Below are 22,761 nucleotides of genomic sequence, written 5' to 3'. Positions count from 1 at the left end.
CATTTAACAAGAATCACGGGTGTTCATTTGCACACTCACATTTGAGATGCTGCACTAGAGAACCAATTGAGAAACCTGAGGAAATAACAATGGCCTTTGCTCCTTTGAGAGTACACAGATCTTGGGGGAGGGTGTGGTGGTATTCAAATATAGATTCCCAGCCAGACCCCAGATCTACTAAATCAGAATCTTGAAGCAACAAGGAATCTGCATTTAAATAAACAGATAAATGTATAAATGACTCCTAGAGGATACTTAGAATGGGAAGGGACCTTAAAAAAAAAAACCATGTCAGGGTCCCAGATGATGCCAATTTCATCACCTTTGATATCAGTCTCTAGCAATCGTGGTTATTTTGTATTGTAAACTCCCCCAGGTGATTCTAATATTTGAGAACCCTCGACAGAGGAATCAAGTGGGAAAACCTAGAGGAGAAATGTCTGCATGTGAGGGGCGGAGGGAAGGGGGGATGTCTGAGAATAATCCCCAGCATCTACCTCAGAGGATAGCACCGGACTGTGGGTGGGTAGTTTTCATTGTTCTTTATTTAAATGATTGCGGATTTTCTTTCTTCCTACTTTCTTTCCCGTTTCCCGTCTTCACTGCCTATCCTGCAAGAAGGGGCCTTTGAAATGACCTAACCCAGCTCATTCAGTTTGTAGTTAAAGAAATTACTGGTCAAAAAGATCAGTCCAGACCTCGTTTCTACCCCACTAGACAAAATAGAACGAGAGGCTCTTCCAGGTCTTGTGTTTTCGCTGCATTTCAAATCCCGCTCTGCTTTTTTGATCACAGGCAAGACGAGGAGAAAGGAAACTGGCTTCCTCTTCAAAAACACAGCTCCCCCAAGTACGTGGACTTTAAATTAGTAATTGGAATTTTAGAGGGCTTAGATTTAAATGTAGAGACTGGTCTCCTTCTAAAGGTGAAATCTAGACTCGAAGTTGCATGTTCTATGTCCAGTCCTCTGCACCTTTCCGAGAGGCCACGGGCCCGACGTGGACCAGGTCGCGGCCTTGATCCCGAGACGCCCCTGAGGGTGGGAGGGTGCGCGCTTCGGGCGGCTTTAGGCCGCGGCTCTGCGGGCCGCACCGGGAAACCCGGCGAGGCTTATTTTATAAAGGGTGGCTTCCATCCAAGTCCTGAAGGATGGGAAGACTCCAATACTCAGAGCAGACTTAGTGGGGCAGAAGCCCAGGGATGGTCGCAATGGAGGAGCCTTGGGCTGCAAATCTTCCTGAGAGGCCCGTGGTCTGAAAAGGCCTCCCGCCCCTTTAAGTTGAGCGGGCAATTAAAGCTCCTGGCAGGCCCGAGGCGGACGGCCTGGGGGCAGGTGAACCTCGCCTTCCTGGGGCGCGCGGTGAGGATGGCGTCCCAGGAGGAAACGCGCCCCAACCTCTGAAACCCACACCCCTCCAGGAGAAAAAGGTACCAAATTAGGGCGCCGACTTCCCGGACGGCAGATTCGGTCGAGGAGGCTCCCTCTGGGCACCACCCCGCGGGCGGGTGGGGCAGGTTCTCCGCCAGCCCCTCGCCGGGCCCTCTCCCCGCGACAGCGGGTCCCCTCGCCCCGAAAGTCTTTCGAGCTTCCACGGGGCTGGCCCCGCGCGGTCCCCCTCAGCCGGCCTCGGGGCGCGGGCTCCCGCGCTGGGGCCTCGGGGCGGGTCCCCGCCGCCCGCACCTGCCTCGGGGGCGGAGCGCGCAGCGACAGGGCGGCTCGAGCCTCCGCCACCAGCGCGCCTCGGCGGCTCCCCGACACCCCCCCGCACCCCGCGCACCTCCACTCCTCGGCGCCCGCCCTCTCCTCTCCGCGCAGTCCGTCCGTCCCTCCGCGGGCCCCGAGCCGCGGCGCCTCGCACTTCTGCCCCGAGTCCCCGCCGCGCTGGTCGCCGCCTCCCGGATCCACCGCCCCGCGCCATGGAGCCGGCCGCGGGCAGCGAGCGCCGCAGCCCCACGGGCCCCGCCGTCCCGCCGCCGCCGCCCCGGGGCCCCCCGCCCTTGGCCGCCACCCCCGGCCCGGGCCAGCTGGGCTCCCCAGCGCGGGAGCCGCCGCAATCCGAGGAGGGGCGGCAGCTGCGGATCAGCGAGAGCGGCCAGTTCAGCGACGGGCTGGAGGACCGAGGTGAGCGCGCCGTCCCGGGCTCTGCGCGCGGCGGGGAGAAGAGGACTCGTGGCCGCCGGCCGCCCATTCCCCGGGGGCGCCTCGGAGCCGCGAGGGCGCGGAGCCGGCACTTCCCCGCCAGGGCGAGGGCGCCGGGGGCCGCAGCCCCACCTCCCGCAGCCGGCGCCGCCCGAGCCCCGGCTCCTGCCCCGGAACCCGAGCGCGGCTGCCTCGCAGCCCAGCCGCCTCACGCCCGCCTTTCCGCCAGCCCCTTCGGCGCCCCTGGAAAAGTTTGCGGGGGGCGGTTTTTCTTTTCCTTTTTTTTGGCTGTCGGAGCCGAGCGCTCCCGGGGGACTGCGGGCTCTCCTAAGCTCCCGGAGCACTGTGCTCGGTGCGTCTTTGCTCCCAAGCCCTCCCGACCCCCGGCGGCTCACCCCGAGAACTTCCCTGTGCGGGTTTAGACTGGGGAGTCCCTTGCGGGCCGCCGGGCTGCCAGATCCGGCACGGGGCGAACCGAGGCGCGCAGGGTGGCCCCGACCTACTCACAGGGGACCCAGTTCGCCGTGGGCCGCTGCTCCGTTATAGGTGTTGGGGGCGGAGGACTGGTTCCAGGGATTCGGGCCACCAACCTCGTCGCGGTGGATGCCGCTGGAGCCTGGTGGTTCCTGGAGCGCGCGTGTCCCCATCTTCAGAATCCCTTCCAACACACTGGCCTGGAACCCAGAAAACCCTTTTCTCCTGGGAGGCCAAACCCTACCTTCCCGCCGACAGCCCTTATAACCCGTTTGAGTAGCCGGCAGGAAGCAGGAGAGAGCCCCTTCTTCGTTCCCGGGTCTTTCTCTCCTTTTATTTCTCCTTCCTCGCCTCCCTTGTTTTCTCTGGCTCAGCGGCTGGAGCCCTGTTAATGAATGGCCACGTCTATACCTTTCCTGCTTCTTGCTGAAACCAAAATTGTGGGCCTCCTGAAAAAATGACTCAGTGGTCCTGCTAAAACCAGCTGGTGACCGAAGCGGGGTTCTTGCAGCCAGGCCTAACGGTGGGGAGCCGGCTTTTTGCCACCTCCACCCCCTTTTCTTGGAAGCCTTATTTTCTTGGTCGTGGCGGATTTATATATTTTAGTCTTAGCAGGTTTCTATCCTATTCTTAGTATCTTCTGTACATTTTTATTATGGTTTAGTGTTCGCAGACACGATCTCTTTCCTCTTAGAAAATGTAAAATGTAGCATGTGGAATGGAAAGGCATGGAAACGACAATTTTTACAGAATCGGCAGGGATGCTCTGTGAGACCTGGAGCCGCTCCAGTTGCAAGGAGTTCTGCACCTATGTTGCAGTTTCTCCTCCTTTTCTCACATTAATAGATAGCATTTTGGGCTAATGATTGGTGCCATCACAAGCATCCAGCAAAACCTATTCGTTTTATTGTAGATAGTATTAATTACCGTTCACTCTGCAACTAATAATGAAGGATTAAAATTTTTTGTGTTGAAGAAAAACCTCAGGGCTGAGCTTAATTTTGTAGCATTGCAGGTCATCTGTCAAAGTAGCCCATTTCTCCCCACCCTACTGAGTGATAGGAGGGAAAGAAGTGCCAGGGTGAGTTAATATTTAGCATCATCTCCTAGTCATGCTCAAGTGTAAAAAAGCCCTTCTGAATTTATTCTTAAGGTTATTTTCCACTGGTCAACTGAATTTCATTTTCCATTATATTATAGCATGAAAGCACTCACTGTTTATAAACGGTGACAGTGTGAAGCCCTGCATGCCAAACACAGCCTTTCTGTTAGGATGAACCCTATCCCTCAAGAATCCAGTGCCAGGTGGCATTGAAGGCTGAAAGTCAGTGTGACATTCTTTTGTTTGGTCTGTTCCTGAGAGCAAAAAGTTAATAATCGAGTCATTTTAATTAAATAAATGCAAAGGTTACCTGGGGAGGTTTATTATATTTTGTATTTCTGTTTTTTGGGGGAGGGGCTTCTGGGGGTTGGGCAACATCTTTCCATTATCAATTTTTTGTGTCCCTTGAGTTGATTCTGTTGCTGCTACCTTTGCCCCACTGGTGAGAGAATTTAGAGAAGGAGGAAACCTCAGCAGTAGGTGCTGTGCATCACTCCATCATGCCTGGCTCTCCCTTTTAGGACTGAATACCTATAAGGGTGTGCGGGAGTGGATATCTGGTTATGTACCAGTATTTGGTCTTCTCTTTTGTTCTATATTTCTTCTGAGCTATCAGTACTCTATTACAGACTGCACCTCACTCTAGTCAAAGGGTTGCCTTATAATTTCAAAATGTTTTGGAAGTTTGGAGATACATATTTTCCCCTTAGAAGTGATATAGGCTAGTTCCCTGAAACCTTGCTAGCTCATAATGTCAGTAACTGAAGTGCCATTTGACTGAGTCTTGATGTTCAGGGAGCGAGAGCTCTGTGATCTAAGACCTTTAGAAACTAAATACAAAAATAAGACAAGTTTGTCTTAGGTGTTTCCACCCCCACCCTTTTTTTAATACCTGTGCATCTCTCTAAAATGTTTCCCTACCATTCTACCACAAGCCACAGAGCCTAGCCTAGCCTTAGAACATCGCAAACTTTTGCATATTCCTTCCAATCTAATAGTCTCATTTCTTGAGAGAATCCTAGAGTAGCCCATAGGAGAAGCAGTTGGAACTATTTCACAATAGCATGAAAATTACTGATAATTTGTCTCCCTACATGATCTTGTATCCACTTCCCTTCAAATAGTAAGGCATCAGTCCTTCATCAATACAACCCTTATGCCTGCGAGGCCCAAATTATAAATATGTGAAATTGGAAATTTAAAGGAGAGGTCAATGATAGGTAGAAAGGACTCAGCCCTGCATGCAAATCTGAGTCCTATTTTAGCTTGTCTAGACTGCTGCCTTTGTCTAACTTTGAAACCCAGTTTCAAATTATTTCACTGTAGGCATTTCAATCCTTTCTCCATGGCTTGTAAGTGTGCATGCAGCCAGCACAAGGTTGCAGATGGAGGCAGCTGTATGTGGGCCAGTTACTTATGAACTCAGTTTTTGTTGGTTATTGTACTCCACTTCCCTTTGAGGAATGGAAAAATTTTCATTCTTGGTATCACCTATAATTTTAGAAAGGAAAACCTTTAAGAAAATAAGCAAAGCTGGATAGAATTGGGAAATTGAGCCTTTCTTGGGTAATCTTTCATAGCATTTACTCCATTTTTAAAATTTAAAACACAGGGTCAGACCTGGAGAAAACCACCAGTCCTGCTACCGAGAGGACCCATGAGCCATCTTATTAACAGGGCTGTCCAACCCGTGTGGACTGTTGTCTAAAATTCTCTTTGGGATACTGGCCCACTGTGGGGCAAAGTGTGGAGATTGGTGTGTGTGGTCAGGACTGGTTATTTTATGGGAAACAGTTGACTTTGAAAGGGAAAAGAAATGTCATGTGACAGAATATAAAACCCAAATCACTCTTTTCTCTTACAAAATTAAATCTTCTAAAAGGAACTTTGTTTTTACCCTTAGTGGATAAACCTCTTGAGATTGTTGCTGTCAAAATACCCAACAAATGAACTGCTTATTTGAGTCACTACTTACATGTTACAGCTTCACTTCTCCTGAAAATCAATTGGCTAAGATGAAAGAAAGATTTTTGTATCATTTGGGAAAAAGAAACTAAATTATTGGGAGTATGTGGGACCTGTTCATTCTAGACTGTGGCTCTGGAGACAGACAAGGGTGATCATAGTTGAAAATTAGAATGGGTTTTTTTGGCAGCTAGAGAAGTAGATGAAAGGACAGAAAGAGGTGGACAAAAGGGTTTTAATTTGAAATCATGTCTGCCAAAACAGAATTCAATGTATTTCTTTTCCCCACCTAAGTATATTTTTTCAGGAAGGTTTGAGGAAATTTTTACAGGGAGAGGGAGGTGGTTATAAACCTATGCTTGCTGCCTCATCTACTTTTTGATCCCATATAAGTCCATAAATTTTGATCACTTAAAAATCTCTGGGTTGTAAGCTAGGTTTAGTAAAGCAGCCTTCTTGACATTTCAGTGTAGAATCTGGATGATAAATAGAACTGAGAAGTGCTTTTTACAATTTTTGAACAGGGTGCAGTTTTGGGCAATTAGAGGCTTAGTGTGGTGTCCAGTCTTTCAAATGGAATGACGCCCTTTACATGGTGTGTAGGTGTGACTAGTTGCATGCTCTGCAATATTTTACAAATGAGTGTCCAAGCTTTGACTCACAATTTTTCATTGGAGCTGTTGTGTGAGGCTATTCCATTCTGAGGGTATATTGTGGCTTGTTTAGCCAGAGATAGTATCCTAAACTCCTGTTTATGGGAAATGCATGACTCAAAATTTGATTCTCCATGCCCAACAAAGAGATGCCATGTATGACCTACTCTCAAAGGGGAATTAAAAATATAAATCAGGATCATACTGAAAATGTTTTAGTTCTTAACCCAAGGCTGTTGAAAAGAAACTCAGGCATTGCTTTGTGGTCATCATGATTTTTTTCTGTTACTGTTGAGGTCTCTCAATGTTGAAGCCATAGGAGACAAAAATAAACCTTACACTTGGCCTACCCCAGAAGCTTACCCTAGTTTTAGCAGGTTTATTTCACTTTAATCTGACAATTTTTTTTTTTTTTACATACAGGTATTGTAGAGTAGAAGGAGGATGGAAGAAAGTATATAGGTGTATGATTTAGTCCTGATTTTGTTGTTGGCTGTGGTTAAAGAGAAATGGCCTTTCTCCGTTACTTGTCAGGGGGAGCACATTGGTCTCTTGTCTTCCATGATTCAACACTTTGGGCAAAACCCATTCCATCAGCAGGGCCTGTGATGGTGGATTAATGCAAATCAGTGCCCACAGCTGAGGAGCCTAAAAGCCCAACACAATGCAGGCTCTTCCTGCCCCTTTCCATACACAGGGCTTTATGGAAGGGGCAGCACCTGTGTGAGACAAGCAAGTTGACACAGGGCAGGGGCTAGCTGGAATCCTACATTAGGTCAAAGAGTGATGGGGCCTGTGATGCTGTAGGGTAAATAAAAAGTATCAGGCTTTTCTGCCCTCCTGCCATTAGGATTGATGATGGAAACTTGCGGTCCTGAGTGCATCCCTGATGACGGGCACCTGGAATAGGGTGTGGGCATACGTAGATGGGATTCACCTGGGCTAAGACTGGGCTTATAAGGGTGGTGTCACAGGGACGCCAGTATAGCAGAAGCAGAGAGAACGCGAAAGAAGGCCGGAGAGCCCAGAAAGAGTGAAGACTTGCTGGGGGACCCCGGTACCCGTTGCCAGCTGTATACCTGGTAAATCCCAATAAAAGCCTGAAAAGCCACTGAGGGCTCCAGGACTGCTCCTTTACCCTGTCTGCTCCGGTCATAGAGAACCTGCCCTGTGTCATTCCTGCCACTACAGATGCCTTCTAAAGAGGTCAGCTGCTGTTACCCTGCAGGAACAGATGCCTATTTTCCCAGAGCCTGGGATTTTTCAAGAGATGCCAGAAAGGTTGATTTTCATATCAACTTTCTTAATTGTTTAAATACAGTGTAGGCCAAACAAAACACATCTTGACCCTCTGGCTGTTAGTTTGCAGTCCTTGTATAAGAATGTGTTGCCTTGGCTGTGGGTTCCTTAATCAGGAAACATCTAACTTCCTTTTCTCCTTGCTTTTGTCAGGCTTGCTAGAAAGCAGCACTCGACTAAAACCCCATGAAGCCCAGAACTACAGAAAGAAGGCTTTGTGGGTCTCCTGGTTCTCCATTATTGTTACACTGGCCCTGGCGGTGGCTGCCTTCAGTGAGTATCTGGAGCCTTGCTGATCGATACCTGCTGGTGTTGCCTGTTTTATTCTCTGATTCCTGCGGGATGTGCTTTTGCTTTTAGTTGACTGTTATTGATGAGTAAATTTTTTTTAGCTGGTTCAATAGTCAGGGTACTTATAAATTAGTCAAATGGCTTCGTTTCTCTGCAGAGGGATGAGGTGGTTAAGAAGAAATGGAGAGCAGTACTGGGAACCTTGGCTCTCATCAGTATGCAGGTTTGTGGAAGTGGATTCTGGCTGTCAGCTGAATAGTGAAAATATTCTCTTGGTGGATAACTTCAGCTTGGGCTGACATGTGACAAATCTATATCCTTGAGATTCATATTTTGAGCCTGATGCAACCAGATGAGTGCAATATTGTAGTACATTCTCTCCTTTACCCTTAGTATACCTCTGCAAGGTTTAAATTAAAATCATATACATGAAAGAAAGAAGGGCGGGTCCTCAGTCAAGTTTCCCTGGCCACAGAAATAAAAGCATTTATTACAATCAAAAAAAATGAAGAGAGCTGGACACTTTCTCCCTGTGGCAGCCCTATGCCATACGTTTTTTTTCAGTTAACGTTTGCAAGTTGTAGAAATGCACACATCTATTCTTATTAATTGTGCGATAATTCAGAAATTTAAACAATGACATTCCGCTTCAGCTTAACCTAGGTAGAAAACACTGTTTTGTTTTTTTAAATGATGGAAGAGAAATGTATTTTGCACATTTTGTGGTAATTTATTACCTTAACAGATAGATCTGTCTCCTAAGTGATAATTACCATATAGTGTGTCTGGTGAAAACACTCAGAGTTGGAGAAAAGACTGTCCATTTGAATATATAGCTTTGTTTGTGTGGTTCATAATTCTGTTTTGCATATTTAGATCTGCTGGAAGTTGGTCTTGGCTCCCAAGAGGGAATATTAGAATTTGACCAAATGCTCTCTCTAAAACTAGGCATAAATTACTTGAAGCAATTTTTATGGGAAACACTGTATCACATCTTGGCTCTAAAAAAAAAAAGCCAAACATTTAGAAGCGCAGGGTAAAGCTTTTTAGAGTCTAAACGTATACCAGTAAGCCAGAAATCTAATCAAATTCTGATTCCTGAAAATAGCTACTTCTTCCTCTCTCTTTTTTTATGCTGAAACAAGAATAACAAGCCAGATTGATATCCCTGGAGGATAATTTGGTTGTGGTGGCTGGTGGTGGGCTCTGGATATGACACCATAATTTACATATGTAAAGAAAGAGGAATGGAATGAAGAGAGGCGAATTACAAATAGAATAATAGTTACTCAGCTATTTCTGTGAGTCTAATAAAGCTGTTACAACTTTATGTTGTGGGTGTTCGAATAAGGACCCAAATGTGAAGAAATACTGAGCATGTCTTTGGGAGAATATTACATTTGATATACATAATCTCATAATAGGGAAAGATTATGAGGAAATTTTGGTTTCACATGTTATGCCTGATCAATTGAGTTATATTGAAAATTTTGTTCCATTTCCTTTAATAAGAAAAGACTGCTGCATAATGCATACGGAATTAGGATGTTGCTTTGTGAAAAGGGTTTCTTCTTTTTAAAATGACGCTTTTACCCCTTTACTGTAGCAAGTATCTAATCAACTTCTTGCCCATAAAATGTTGGCATTGGCATATATTACCATGATCTGTGTTATTTTCTATAGTACATTCAATTTGTTCCCAAGTTGCTTTTTGTTCCAGTTTAGTTAAGACCAAAAATGTAGATGATGAGTGATATTTTTTTCTCATTTTAACTATACAGGAGGGTGTGTGTGTTTTATGTTTATTTTATATATATTTATTACATCATCTTTCATTTTTGTACAATGTATGATTTCCTGTGAAATTCCCATCACCAAGTCACCCCTGCACCATCACCCCCGCACCATCACCCCTGCACAACCCATGTGGTCTTTGGTAGTTTCCTTAGGGTTGTTGGTTTTACTCTTTATTTTCCTAAATGTATTTACAGAGTGCAATATTTAAAATCCCTCCTAAAGTATCATTTTATGTTGACAGACTCATACATTTCTTTTTTTAAAAGGTTTATTTATGCATACAAGAACCGGGGTACAGGCCAGAGGTGTGGGGGGGGGTTGAGAGCATTTACCAGAGACAGAGTGGGGAACAGATCAGGCAGACTGACTGAAATACACTGCTGAGGGGAGCAGTGGAGAGACAGGAGAGGTCTGCTGCACTATGTGGGTAGCTCCTTGGCTGGTTTGAGATTGAACTTGTGCTACAGAGGCTGCGTATAGCTTCACAGTGCTGTGCTTCTTGCACCACCAGGGAGGCTCTATTTTCCTTCAGCGTTTTGAATAGAAAGAAAATCAATAGGGATTAAGCACCATAAACTTACATTGGAAGTTATGTTTAAGTTAGCACCTAAAGGAGAATTGTAAGTTTCAGAAATAGCAATGAATATATTTTTTAAAAAGTGTCACAAGTAGTCTCAGTCTTATTCTCCAAGGAAGCAGGTGACAGAGATGGTATAATGTGGCTTGGTAAATCTCTTTCCTTTCCAATGAAACGGTTAGGTTGAACCAGATAGTGGTTTTTTTGTTTTGTTTTTTTTTTTTAAAGAGAATTTCTTTGCAATTACATGTGTTGCTTTGAGGAGCAGAGAAGTTTTTGGAGTGTGTGTGCATATGTGGGGAAAGCGTGATAATCATAGTGAAGAAAAGACTGTATTTATCATCACTTGTCTTCTTGCTATTGCTGGATGATAAATTCTTGGGGGCAGGAAGAACATCCATCCTTTTCTGGAATAGACACTCAAGATTAAGTGAATGAATAAGAAAGATTAAGAAATTTCATCTGAAGATTTGTTTACATACTAGTCTCATTTATTTGGTAAACAATTGAAACAATTGGATCATGCTTATGGTCACTCACTCTCTAAAGATAATGTCTTGCTTCTGCATCTACTGTGGTCAGTTGACATTCCTACCTTCACTCCCTCACCTGCCATTTTTTATTTAATTATGGATGCTGATCTTTAATTTGAAGCACTATTGTCTCTTTTGTCTTTGGAAATAAAAAGGATAGATTTATTTACATTTGGGGGATATCTCTGATATCTCTTTTCTCAGTCAACTAGAAGATTCATATGGGCATAGTATGTATGTTGCAAATAATAATTGTTCTTCCTTCATTTCTGGTAAGCCCCCAGGCTTAATGCTGTGTTTTCTTGAATTAGTTGTTTCTAAAAGACCTCATGAAAGAAACTAGCCTTGGCCAGTATTACTAAGTTACCTGTATGTATAAATTAGTTGTGTGTGTGACTGTGGGTGACATTCCTGTGTCTGATGGAGTTTGAAAAATGAGGCAAACTTTCAAAGTTTGTGACTTGAAAGTATTTTGAAAGGAACATGTGCTTTGAAGGAAGATGAACTATTTTTGATAATGCTTGGTAATAGTGATTTTTGGATCTGTTCAAATGCTGATATAAAACCAGATGGTAATACATCTTGAATATTTCAGAGGGAGTCCTCGTTTGGTTTTAAAATTGCTTCTGTTTATAATCGGTAGGCAGCATGGAAAATGGCAATCCTGTTATGAACAAACCTTTAAAAAATCTGTTTTAATAATGAGGCTAGAAAGAGAACAGAATTTTGTTTTAAATTTAAAGTTTTTACATCACTGATATCTTTGCTAGAATGATTTAGGAAAATGAGTTGAGTTTTGAATGAGTGCAAGTTCATTTTTAGGCACTCAATACATGTTCTGTTCTGTGGGAAATGAAGATGTATTTGAAATTTTCTCAGGAGAAAGCCTTTCCTAAGACACACAGCTCCTATTTAAAAAAAAAAAAAGGTACTCCTAAGCAAGCTTTTCTCAGAAAAAGCTCACTCAAAAATTTAGTGAATCAATGGATTTAAGAATGAGAAAAACTTCTGAAAGGAGTCACTTTCTTTTTGTATTTGGAGGTTTGGTTGCCAGTGCCTTGTGTCTTTTTAAAGACCTTTTTTTTGGTGCGTATACAAGCCTGTATATGGTGCCTGTATGCACTTCTGCTACTTCTTTAGAGATGATGTCTTACAGTGTTCTATCTTTACTGGTCTGTCAGAGATAGTATAGGCCTCCTCAAAAGCTACTATTTTCATAGTTTTGTACAAAGTGAAATTGGAAGTGGAGAATCTTCAGGAGCAACCTCCCAACCTCTGACTGGCTGCCATTGTTTAACCTGGTGACACAGTGAGGGGGATGTGGGCAGGAAGTCTGTGAGCCACATCCTGGGGGTATTTTGTGGGATAATTTCTCCTTGTAAGTGTGCTGGGGAAATGATAACTATGGAGGCTGCTCTGAGGATGGAAACCAGTGGGGAGGCACAGGCTGAAAGTGTTTTGGGAACCTCACCCTATTGACACTTCCTGCTCTGGGATCCTGTCTCCTTGTGGTCATATCATCAAATATTCTGTGCCTGTCACCCCCACAACCCTAAGCTGCTAGCTCACTGTAACACAGGGAATCAGACTAGCATTTTAGTCAGGCCCCTATTCATACTGTGAGGCCCCTCATGATCTTGCTTCCTCCTTCCTGGCTGACTCATCTCCCCCATCTCTCAGCTTATTGCCACCTTAGCTCACAAATGCTCCTTGTAGTCTCCAAATGTTGCATCCTGCTCTTTGCCCTAGACCCAGGCACTGCCTCGTCCCTTGGGTTCAAATGTCTTTTGTTCCTGATCCCAAGCCTTGATTTTCTAGCTCACGCTTACTTATGTCTCCAAGTGAAGATGCAAGATCACCTCTTCCAGGAAGCCTTTCCTGGTCCTCCAGACTGATTTAAATGCCCCCTTTGTTCCTCTAGTCTCATGGATATCTGTGAATCAGAAACTTCACACAAAACACTTGAATCATTGCATTATTGCTTTTTGCACAAAGGCGTACTCCAAGGCAGAATTCCTATTTTCTCCAGGCTAGTCCCAGCCCATAACTCAGATGTTGGCTGGACTGGGGTGATTGTTGACATCTGTCTCTTGCTGAGAGAGAGACCCACTGTTGTCTACAGTGGGTTCAGGATGGATGCTAGTAGGTAAAGATGTCAGACAAAGGAATAGCAGCTCTTCCAAATGCCTGGAGACCAGAAGGGAATGCTAAGGGCCATCTTCATCTTTGTAAATAAACAGGATGCAGGAAACTGTGTTCTCTCCTTCTACTCCCCACTTTTCCCTCTCCTTCCATCTCTTTCTGGACTGGGGATCGGATCCAGGATTCTACTGGCAGGGAGTGCATCCTTTTGAGTCTCCATGCTCACAATGAGCTGCTGTTTCTAGCGGGGAGGGTGGAGAAGGGGTCTTGCAGCTGCTTGCATATTCTGCCTCCCTTCTTCCTGCTTTCCGCACACAGCTTTTAATTAAAAGTGTGACCAGGGTGCATTAGCATGGGGGTGTCCTTGTCACATAGCTCTGGCAATGACTCAGGGGAGCTGGGCAGCAAGCCCCAGCTAGACTTATCTCATTAGGCCCCGGGGGTCTTTGGCCCTCCTTGCTGGGCTCTGGGCTTTTCAGGGAAACTGGTGATGCCAATTGGAAAATTTCTGAGGCCATTTCCTCTTGCTGTTAGTCTCTTTCCAGTTAGTCAGTTGGACAAAAAGGGGTTTTTTGGTATGCTTGTGTTCCACATTTTGTCCTGCTTATGATCTGCTCCTCTGGGAATTGCCTCTTACAGGTGAATTGCCAGCCTAATGTCTCCTTGACCAGAGGTTACTTACTGGTGCCCTGTCCTGAAGGCTGCAGTGCAGGTGCATTGAGATTCTGACGAAACTGATGAAATCAGAGGGAGGGGAACATCCCTCCTTCCCCCACGTTCCTGTCCTCACTTTCCACATCTTCCACGCCTAAAGGCCCATCTTCCTTTCGGGGGGGGCGAGTGTGTCCATCTAGTCCTTTGTGAGGGCCTGCTGATCATGGACAGTCTGCTGTGCTAGGCCCCATGGATGATACCAAGAAGGGGAACAATCTGTCCTCACCTCAGTCCATCCTTAAACTCTCCTCTTGAAGAGCTCAGGAATACGGGGAAGGTGAACTCTCATGACAGTGCAGTAGGCTTGAATAGATAGCATCACTGACCTGCCAGAGAGAGTGCAATCTGTAGCTCTGAAGAGCCCCTGCTTTTAAAATCAGAGCTGTTAGTGCAGAAACTGAAGTCGCCATGTGGTGGGTGTGTGAGAAGTGTTGGTCTCAGTATGATGTCCACACCAGGATGAAACATGGCTGCGGGAGTTTGCTAGGGCTGCCATAATAAAGTGCCACAAGTTGGGTTGTGTAAACAAAAGAAGTGGATTTTCTCACAGTCCTGAAGTCTAGGAGTCCAAGATTAAGGCATCAGCAGGTGAGTGTCCTTTGAGGTCTCACACCCTGGCTGTGGATGGCTGTCTTCTCCTGTGTCTTGAGTGGTCTTCCCTGTGACCGTATCCCACGCTCCCCATTAGGGCACCAGTCATATTGTACTAAAGTCACCCTAATAGCTGCTTTGTCTATTAACTTCCTCTGCATATATTTCTTATTTAGCTCTAGTTCAGCATGTAGTTTTTTGGATAATTCTATCAGTTTGTTATGGAGGAAATCTCTCTGGGTGTCATTTGACCTCCTCTGATCCATTCTGATTACCATTTCTGCTGGTGCACAGCTGCACCCTAGGGTTACCCTTCACCTTTTGAGCATTCTTTTACTTCTTTCCTGTTGAGTCCCCTGTTTCCTGGATACCATGTGTTTCTTTTTGTAGTTTACACTCTTCTGGGGGAGAACATCAGGAGGTGAAGCATTCAAACCTGAGGTGTCATTAGTATATCCTGACACTTGATTGATGGCTAAATAGAAGGGTCTCAGTAGGAAATATTCCTTAAGAGTTTTGAAGGCTTTATTCTTCTATTATTGCTATTAAAATCTGAAATTATTCTAAAATCCTAATCCTTCACATGAAACTTCTGTGGCAGAATCTTTTCCATCCATATATGCCCCTATTTTCTATCTTTGCCTGTCTTTTTCTCTACTTCTTGGAAAATTTTATTTTTATTTCCTTATATCTGTATTTCCTTTTTTCTTCTACCTTTCTACTGAGGTTTTCACTTCTACTATCCAATTTTTCTAAATGCTCTGAGTGTTTCCTGTTTGCCTGGAGCTCATCATTCATGTTATGGGAGATGTCCTATGAGTGGTGATGTGTGATAGTCTGCTTATATTAAGAGTGGATATTAAAATGCTGACTAAAGTGCTACACATGTGGATGACCTGCACTGTAGGTTGGATTGTTTTTTTGGGTAGAGTTCAGTTTAATATTTCCAGACACTTTTTTTAGCTTCCCAAGTTGCCCAGAGAAGGAGCTTTTCCATTCTGTCAAAAGTGTAAACCTCTGACATTTGGGAAGCTCAATTTTTGGGAGCTGAGTTGGCATCTTAGCATTCTACTTGACTTGCTCTGCCATTTCCAGTGTGGTTTTCCCATCTTAAGCTGAGTTTGGTGTTCCTTAATCCTTTAATCAAGAGAGTCTTTCTCCTTCTTCAGATTGCTCTTCTGTGCAGAGTTGGGGAGGGGGTTGGAGAACTGCCTTTGAACCAACTTCTGTGTATTCAATCTTCTCTTGGTTACATTTGTGCTACTAATTTTTGGGGTTTTTTTTTTTTTTGGTTGTCTTGAGGTGTAAATTGGGTTACCATTTGTTTTCTGGCATCTCCTAGATAAATTATTACTTGCCCATAAGTTTTCTAGATTCCCAAAATAGTTTTCTTGCTGCTTCTATTCTTTTTCTATTGGAATTTACTTTTAAAAATTCCTCAACTCTCGGTTTAGTGGGTTTTTTTGAGGAAGCAAAAGTAAATGTGAAGAATCATCCTGCTGCATTTCCCTGAAAGAGTCAAATAGTACAATCTGTAATAAAAATATAGTAAGTGAATCAGGAACAGTTGAGATTTAATGAACCAAATACAGTTGGCGTGACTTACCCATAGTGTGGCACAAAGTGATAATTTCAATTCATATTTTCTGAGACATGGAAAGTAGGAAAAATTTCAGTATAAACAAACAAGAACTTAAAAAACAGAAGAGAAGAAATAGAGATGACTTAGTGTTTTTAGCAATGTCTTAGCATTGATGGAATACATACTTTTCAAACCAAAGAGAGTTAGGGAACTGATCTTATTCCGTGCAAGAGAAGTAAAATGGCGAAGAAAAAGCATACACAGTGCAAAATAAAATGAGAAACAAATCCAGTGATTTCGGTTAAAAAGAGGTAAATGGATTAAATCCATCAGGTAAATAAAATTTGGGGACAGGTTGGTTTAGATACTAGAGTTTTCAGTTTAAGGAACACCAATTCCATGGGTCAATATAGAACCACACATCAAGCAAATGAGTTTTAACATCATGGAACATGTATATAAAAGGTGATCTGTCCCAAGTCACAAAGAAAATTTTATGTAAGTACTAAGAACCTATAGTTGAAAGAACTATAGGTTGTGTAAACTATAGGTTCTTTATCCTGCTATAGCTGTCTGCAATGCAATGATCATTTGAAATCAAATATAGCCAAAATAATCCTATAAATCACAATACTCATTGGGAAAAAATTTTTTTTTAAAGATTTATTTATTTATTCATACAAGCACTGGGTACAGTCAGAAGTGCTGGAGGGTGAGAGAATTCACCAGAGCGGGGAGCAGAACAGGCACACTGACCAAGTATGCTGCTGAGGGGAGCAGCGGGCCTGGCAGGAGAGGTCTGCATGCCATGTGGGACTCTCGCTGGCGGCTGGGGATCAAACCGGCGCTGCAGAGGCTGCGGGCAGCTTCGCAGCCCAGCGCTCAACCGCTGTGCCACTGGGGAGGCCCCTTATTAGGAAATTAAACACATTTTTGTGTAACTCAAGGAAGAGACTTAAATAATTAAAAAAAATTGGAACTTAAAAATGAAAATATAGGGGCCTCCCTGATGGCGCAAGCAGTTGAGAGCCCCACTGTGAAGCCCCACTGTTCTGGCTAGCCGGCCAGAATCCCACATGGCGCGACAGACCTCTCCAGCCTCGCCTGCTACTCCCCTCAGCACTGTGCTTTGTTAGTCTGCCTGTTCTGTTCCCTGCTCTGTCAATAGTGAATCCTCTCACCCTCCCACACATCTGGCCTTTACCCCAGCTCTTGTATAAATAAAATAAAATCTTAAAAAAAAAATGAGAATTTAATATTGATGAGAAAAATTTCCAAAAAACAAGAGGCTAAGAAACAGAAAAATATTCAATCCAGGGTCAGTGGAAAAAAGAAAGCAATATATTTAAGAGCACAAATTAATGAAAAAGTTACTATAGAGTCAACAAAGTTAAATGCTGTTTAAGACTAAAAAATTAGGCTTTACTCTGTTAAAAGTGATCACAAAAGAAAATGAATGAAAAATAATTTAAATTTAAATCAGAAGGAATACTTAACGAAGAAAATTTTAGGAATGGGACAATTATTTAGATCTATGCTTATAAATTTGAAAATTTAGGTGAAATGCATAGTTTTATAGAATAATAATCTGCCATGATTGTCTCAAGGGTAAAATGCCCAAGTATTTTTAATAAAGAATTTAATTGAGTCACTAATTCTCAACCAGAAGTGATCTTCTGTCCTTCTCATCCCAAAGGTCATCTGACATGTCAAGAGACATTTCTGATGTCACAACTGGGAATGTATTGCTACTGGCAGCTAGTAGGTAGAAGTCTGGGATACTGCTAAAGATCTTGCAATGCACAGGACAGAACCCCATAGCAAAGAATTATCAGGCCCAAAATGTCAATACTGTGGAAGTTGAGAAAGTCTGATCGAGGACATGTGGTTTTTTAAATAGGTGCTTTTTTTTTTTTTTAGGATTAGACGATTCCAATTTCATGTATTCTGTCCCAGAGCAAAGGAAGGAAACCTTCCCATGTCATTTTCAGACCAGTACTCTAACTAGTTTACTAGTTTGACTAGTAGTCTGCTAGTTCTCAAACTAGACTAGATGCCAAATCAAAGAAAATAAAGAATTTATAGATCTGTCATTCATGAATAAAGATGCAAAAATCTTAAATCAGGTTTTAGCAAAGTGAATTTCTCTGTGTTAATATAACAAACAAAACAATAAATCACCACACTAACCTTGCTGTATGGTTTAGGATTACAAGGATGGTATGATTGGTATATTTATTATGATTCATTATGTTTGTAAATTAAGAGGGCAAATCAAATCATCTCATCTCTCAAAGATGTACAAAAGATTAATAACTACTATGAACAGTTGTATGGAAACAAGTTCAACAATCTAGAGGAGGTGGACAAATTCCTACAACTCTACAATCACCCAAAGCTTGATAAAGAAGAAATAGAACACCTAAACAGACCAATTACAACTAGCGAAATTGAAATGGTAATCAAAAACCTCCCCAAAAACAAACGCTCAGGACCTGATGGATTTACAAATGAATTCTACCAAACATTCAGAGACGAATTGGTGCCTATCCTTCACAAACTCTTCCAAAAAATTGAGAAGGAAGGTATAATACCTAACACGTTCTATGAAGCCAACATTACACTAATACCAAAACTGAACAAGGACAACACAAAAAAAGAAAACTATAGGCCAATCTCCCTAATGAACACTGATGCAAAAATCCTCAATAAAATTTTAGCTATCAGAATCCAACAGTGTATCCATAAGATAATTCACCACGACCAAGTAGGATTCATTCCAGGGACACAAGGATGGTTCAACATCCGAAAATCAATCAACGTTATCCAATGCATCAACAAAAAGAAATATAAAAACCATATGATAATATCAATAGATGCTGAGAAAGTTTTCAACAAAGTGCAACACCCATTCATGATAAAAGCCCTTGAAATTCTTGGGATACAAGGAACATACCTCAACATCATAAAGGCCATATACGACAAGCCAACAGCCAGTATCATTCTCAATGGTGAAAAGCTGAAAGCATTTCCATTAAGATCTGGAACAAGACAAGGATGTGCACTCTCACCACTGCTTTTCAATATAATACTGGAAGTCTAGCCAGAGCAATAAGACAAGAGAAAGACATCCAAGGAATCCAAATAGGAAAAGAAGAAGTCAAACTATCACTATTTGCAGATGATATGATAATCTACATAGGGAACCCCAAAAACTCCATAGAAAGGATACAAAATCAACATGCAAAAGTCAGAAGCCTTCCTATTCAGTAACAATAAATCCGAAGAAGAAGAAATGAAAAAAAAATCCCCTTTATTATCGAAACAAAAAAAATCAAATACTTGGGAATAAATCTAACAAAAGAGGTAAAGGAACTTTACAAAAAAAACTATAAAACACTGTTAAAAGAAATAGAAGAAGATACAAAGAAATGGAAAGACATCCCCTGCTCATGGATTGGAAGAATAAACATTATTAAAATGGCCATCCTACCAAAAGCAATATACCGATTCAATGCTATTCCAATAAAAATTTCAATGTTATTCTTCAAAGAAATAGAACAATTATTGATGAAATTCATATGGAATCACAAAAAACCCCGAATAGCCAAAGCTCTTCTGAAAAAAAAAAAAAAAAAAAAAGAAGGGAATGGAGGCATCACACTCCCAGATTTCAAACTATACTACAAAGCCATAATCATCAAAACTGCATGGTATTGGAACCAGAACAGACACACAGACCAATGGAATCGAATAGAAAATCCAGAAATAAACCCACAGATTTATGGTCAACTAATCTTTGACAAAGGAGCAAAGACTATGCATTGGAGCAAAGAAAGTTTGTTCAATAAATGGTGCTGGGAAAACTGGGTCGCTACATGCAAAAGAATGAAGCTTGACTACTACCTCACACCATACACAAAAACCAACTCAAAATGGATTAAAGAACTAGACATAAAACCTGAAACCATAAAATACATAGAAGGAAATATAGGCGAAACACTGCGTGATATTCACATCAAAGACATCTTTACAGACACATCACCCAAAGCAGTGATAGTGAAGGCAAAGATAAACAACTGGGACTACATCAAATTAAAGAGCTTCTGCACAGCAAAAGAGACAATAACAAAAACTAAAAGAAACCCCACCAACTGGGAGAACATTTTTGCACCCAACACTAATGATAAAGGACTGATCACAAAAATCTGCAAAGAGCTGATGAGACTCAACAACAACAAAGAAAATAGTCCAGTCAAAAAATGGGCAGAAGAGCTAAAAAGAAACTTCTCTGAAGAGGAAATGCAAATGGCCAACAGGCATATCAAAAAATGTTCACCATCACTCGTAATCAGGGAAATGCAAATCAAAACTACCATGAGATACCATCTAACACCAGTGAGAATGGCACATATTAAAAAAAACTAGCAACAACAAATGTTGGCGAGGTTGTGGAGAAAAAGGAACTCTCCTGCACTGTTGGTGGGAGTGCAAACTGGTCCAACCACTATGGAGAGCTGTGTGGAGATTTCTTGACCTACTAAACATAGAGCTTCCATATGATCCAGCAATTCCACTCCTAGGTGTTTACCCAAAGGACACAGAAACATCAACTCCAAAGAGCACCTGCACCCCTATGTTTACAGCAGCACTGTTTACAATAGCTAAGCTTTGGAATCAACCCAAATGCCCAAAAATAGATGACTGGATCAAGAAGATGTGGTACATATACACCATGGAATATTACTCAGCATTCAAAAAAGATAAACACATGCAGTTTGCAGCAAATGGATGGCACTGGAAGGGATCATGCTCAGCGAAATAAGCCAGAAAGAAAAAGAAAAATACTGGATGGTCTCACTCATAGCAGGAATCTAGAAAACTTAAATAAGGGACCAGGAAAATGAATATCTATAAGAAAGTGAAAATCATAATCAACAAACAACTATGAACCAGAGACACTTTGAGGGGAGGGGGATGGGGGGAGGGATTGGGGTCAAAATAAAGGGGTTGCAATTGCTTGGGGAATATAAAAATAAAAAAATTAAAATAAAAAAAATAAAGTTGACTTAATTGTTAAAAAAAAATGTACAAAAGGCGTTTGATAGAATTCAAGGTAAGATGAGACATTTAGCAAACTGAGAGGGGAATTTTTTGCACATGAATATAGGATGGAAAGGGGAAAAAAGTAATGATCATTGCTTGTGGATATTATAGTTTACATAGCAAAGCCTAGGTAGTCTGCAGACATTATTAAAAAAAAATAAATCTCAGCATTTGGTGTTGATGGATAGAAATTTAGTACAATTAAATTGTTGCTTACACCTCCATTTAATAAGTAAGTTAGATCTAAGAGAGGTAAGAAAAGAGTTATACTGTATTGCTGAACATTTTTCTTTGTGTGATGTTTTGAAATAAGGGCTAAATACTGGTATATTAGCATGTGTAGGTAGAATCACCATGAATGTGACAACTATAAGAATATATTGATACAAGTGTTTGTGTTGTCTTAAATAATGAGTAAAATTGCTAGTTTTTGAATTAGTTTATAACTCTTTGTAAAGGGCTGAATAAAAGAAAGCATATTTTCCCCTTGACTTACTTGGTGGTTAAATTCCTGGAAAAAAATCACTGTGCATTTAAAACTATACCAAACAGAACATTGTCTCCTGTACTGGTAAAATAGAGTTGAAGTCTGTGTTCAGATGACTGTTCACCTAAAAGAGTATCTTTTGGGTTAACTAAAGGTCTTGGATATTTTAGGATATTAAGATTCCTGGCAATCCATCCACTCTCTACAAACTTTGGACTAGATCTTATCCACATCAAAGTTGTAATAACTTATGTAACTACAAAGTTCCAACATACCCTCTAGGAGTGATTACTGCCCTAAGAGCTCCTGAGCTAGGACTACTAACCTGGATGGATCTGAAAAACTACGTGGGCAAATGAAAAGTTATAAGACCTTCCATGTTGCTGCGAATGGCATGAGTTTATCTTTTTTGATTGTGGAATAATATTCCTTGTGTATATATATAACCACATCTCCTTGATCCAATCATCTATTTTTGGGCATTTGAGTTGTTTCCAGGTTTTACCTATTGTAAATAGTGCTGTGATAAACATAGGTATTCAAGAATTATGCTCAATGAAATAAGCCAGAAGGAAAAAGAAAAATATCGGATGGTTTCACTTATAACAGAAATATAGGGGAACCAAATAAGACATCAGTGTAAAAAAAAAAAAATAACAGTACAAACACAACAAAGCAAAAACAGTCAATTACAAATCAGCGACATACTGAAGTGGAGGAGGAGGGAGAGGGATCCGAGGAAGGGAGGGAGAACAGGAGACTGGTGATGGTGCATGGATGCCTTGGGAAAGGAAATTCTATGGGGACTCAACCTGAGGGGGTGGGGGGAAGCAAATATTGTTTAAAAAAATAAAAAATTAAAAAAGTGAGAAAATTGGAACCAAAAAAAAAGTTGTGAGACCTTAACAATGATGTAAAAAAATAAAAAAAGAAATAAAGGAAAAAAAAGAAAAAGCCGTAAGACCATAATAGTGATATAGTCTTAACTAGTATTATTACTTGTGGATACATCAGTAGACTATATTGCAAGCATGGAAATGATAAATGAAGCTCAGGATGGTAGCTATCTTGGAGACAAGGGACAAAAATCAAGAATATTCAGAAAGCTTCAACTGTAGTAATTTTTTTAACCTACCAGTTTTGGGGCAAATATGTGAAGTTTTAGGATTTATCAAAGCTTGGTAGAGAATATAGTTGTGTTGCTGACTTGCTTATTTTCTTTATTTTAAAAGCAACTTGAATGGCATACTATTCCATCATATTTGCCCCAAAAGTGGTAGTTTAAAAATGAGCAATGATGTAAAATAT

The 22,761-nt window shown here is 42.0% G+C and overlaps 1 protein-coding gene across 1 annotated transcript in view; it reads left to right on the top strand.

Moving 5' to 3' along the window:
• Positions 1-1,855: 1,855 nt before the first annotated feature.
• Positions 1,856-22,761, top strand: part of TMEM163 (transmembrane protein 163) — a 224,784-nt gene continuing 203,878 nt past the window's right edge. The window contains exons 1-2 of the mRNA XM_054699692.1: positions 1,856-2,122; positions 7,787-7,906. Of these exons, the coding sequence (XP_054555667.1) occupies positions 1,918-2,122; positions 7,787-7,906 (325 nt within the window). The 5' untranslated portion in view covers positions 1,856-1,917. The remainder of the gene's footprint in view (positions 2,123-7,786; positions 7,907-22,761) is intronic.

This window comes from Talpa occidentalis, unplaced genomic scaffold (assembly GCF_014898055.3).
Source record: "Talpa occidentalis isolate TD23 unplaced genomic scaffold, MPIMG_talOcc4v2.1 talOcc4.3, whole genome shotgun sequence".
In the NCBI taxonomy this organism is placed as follows: domain Eukaryota; kingdom Metazoa; phylum Chordata; class Mammalia; order Eulipotyphla; family Talpidae; genus Talpa; species Talpa occidentalis.
This window is presented reverse-complemented; position numbering and strand designations above follow the sequence as displayed.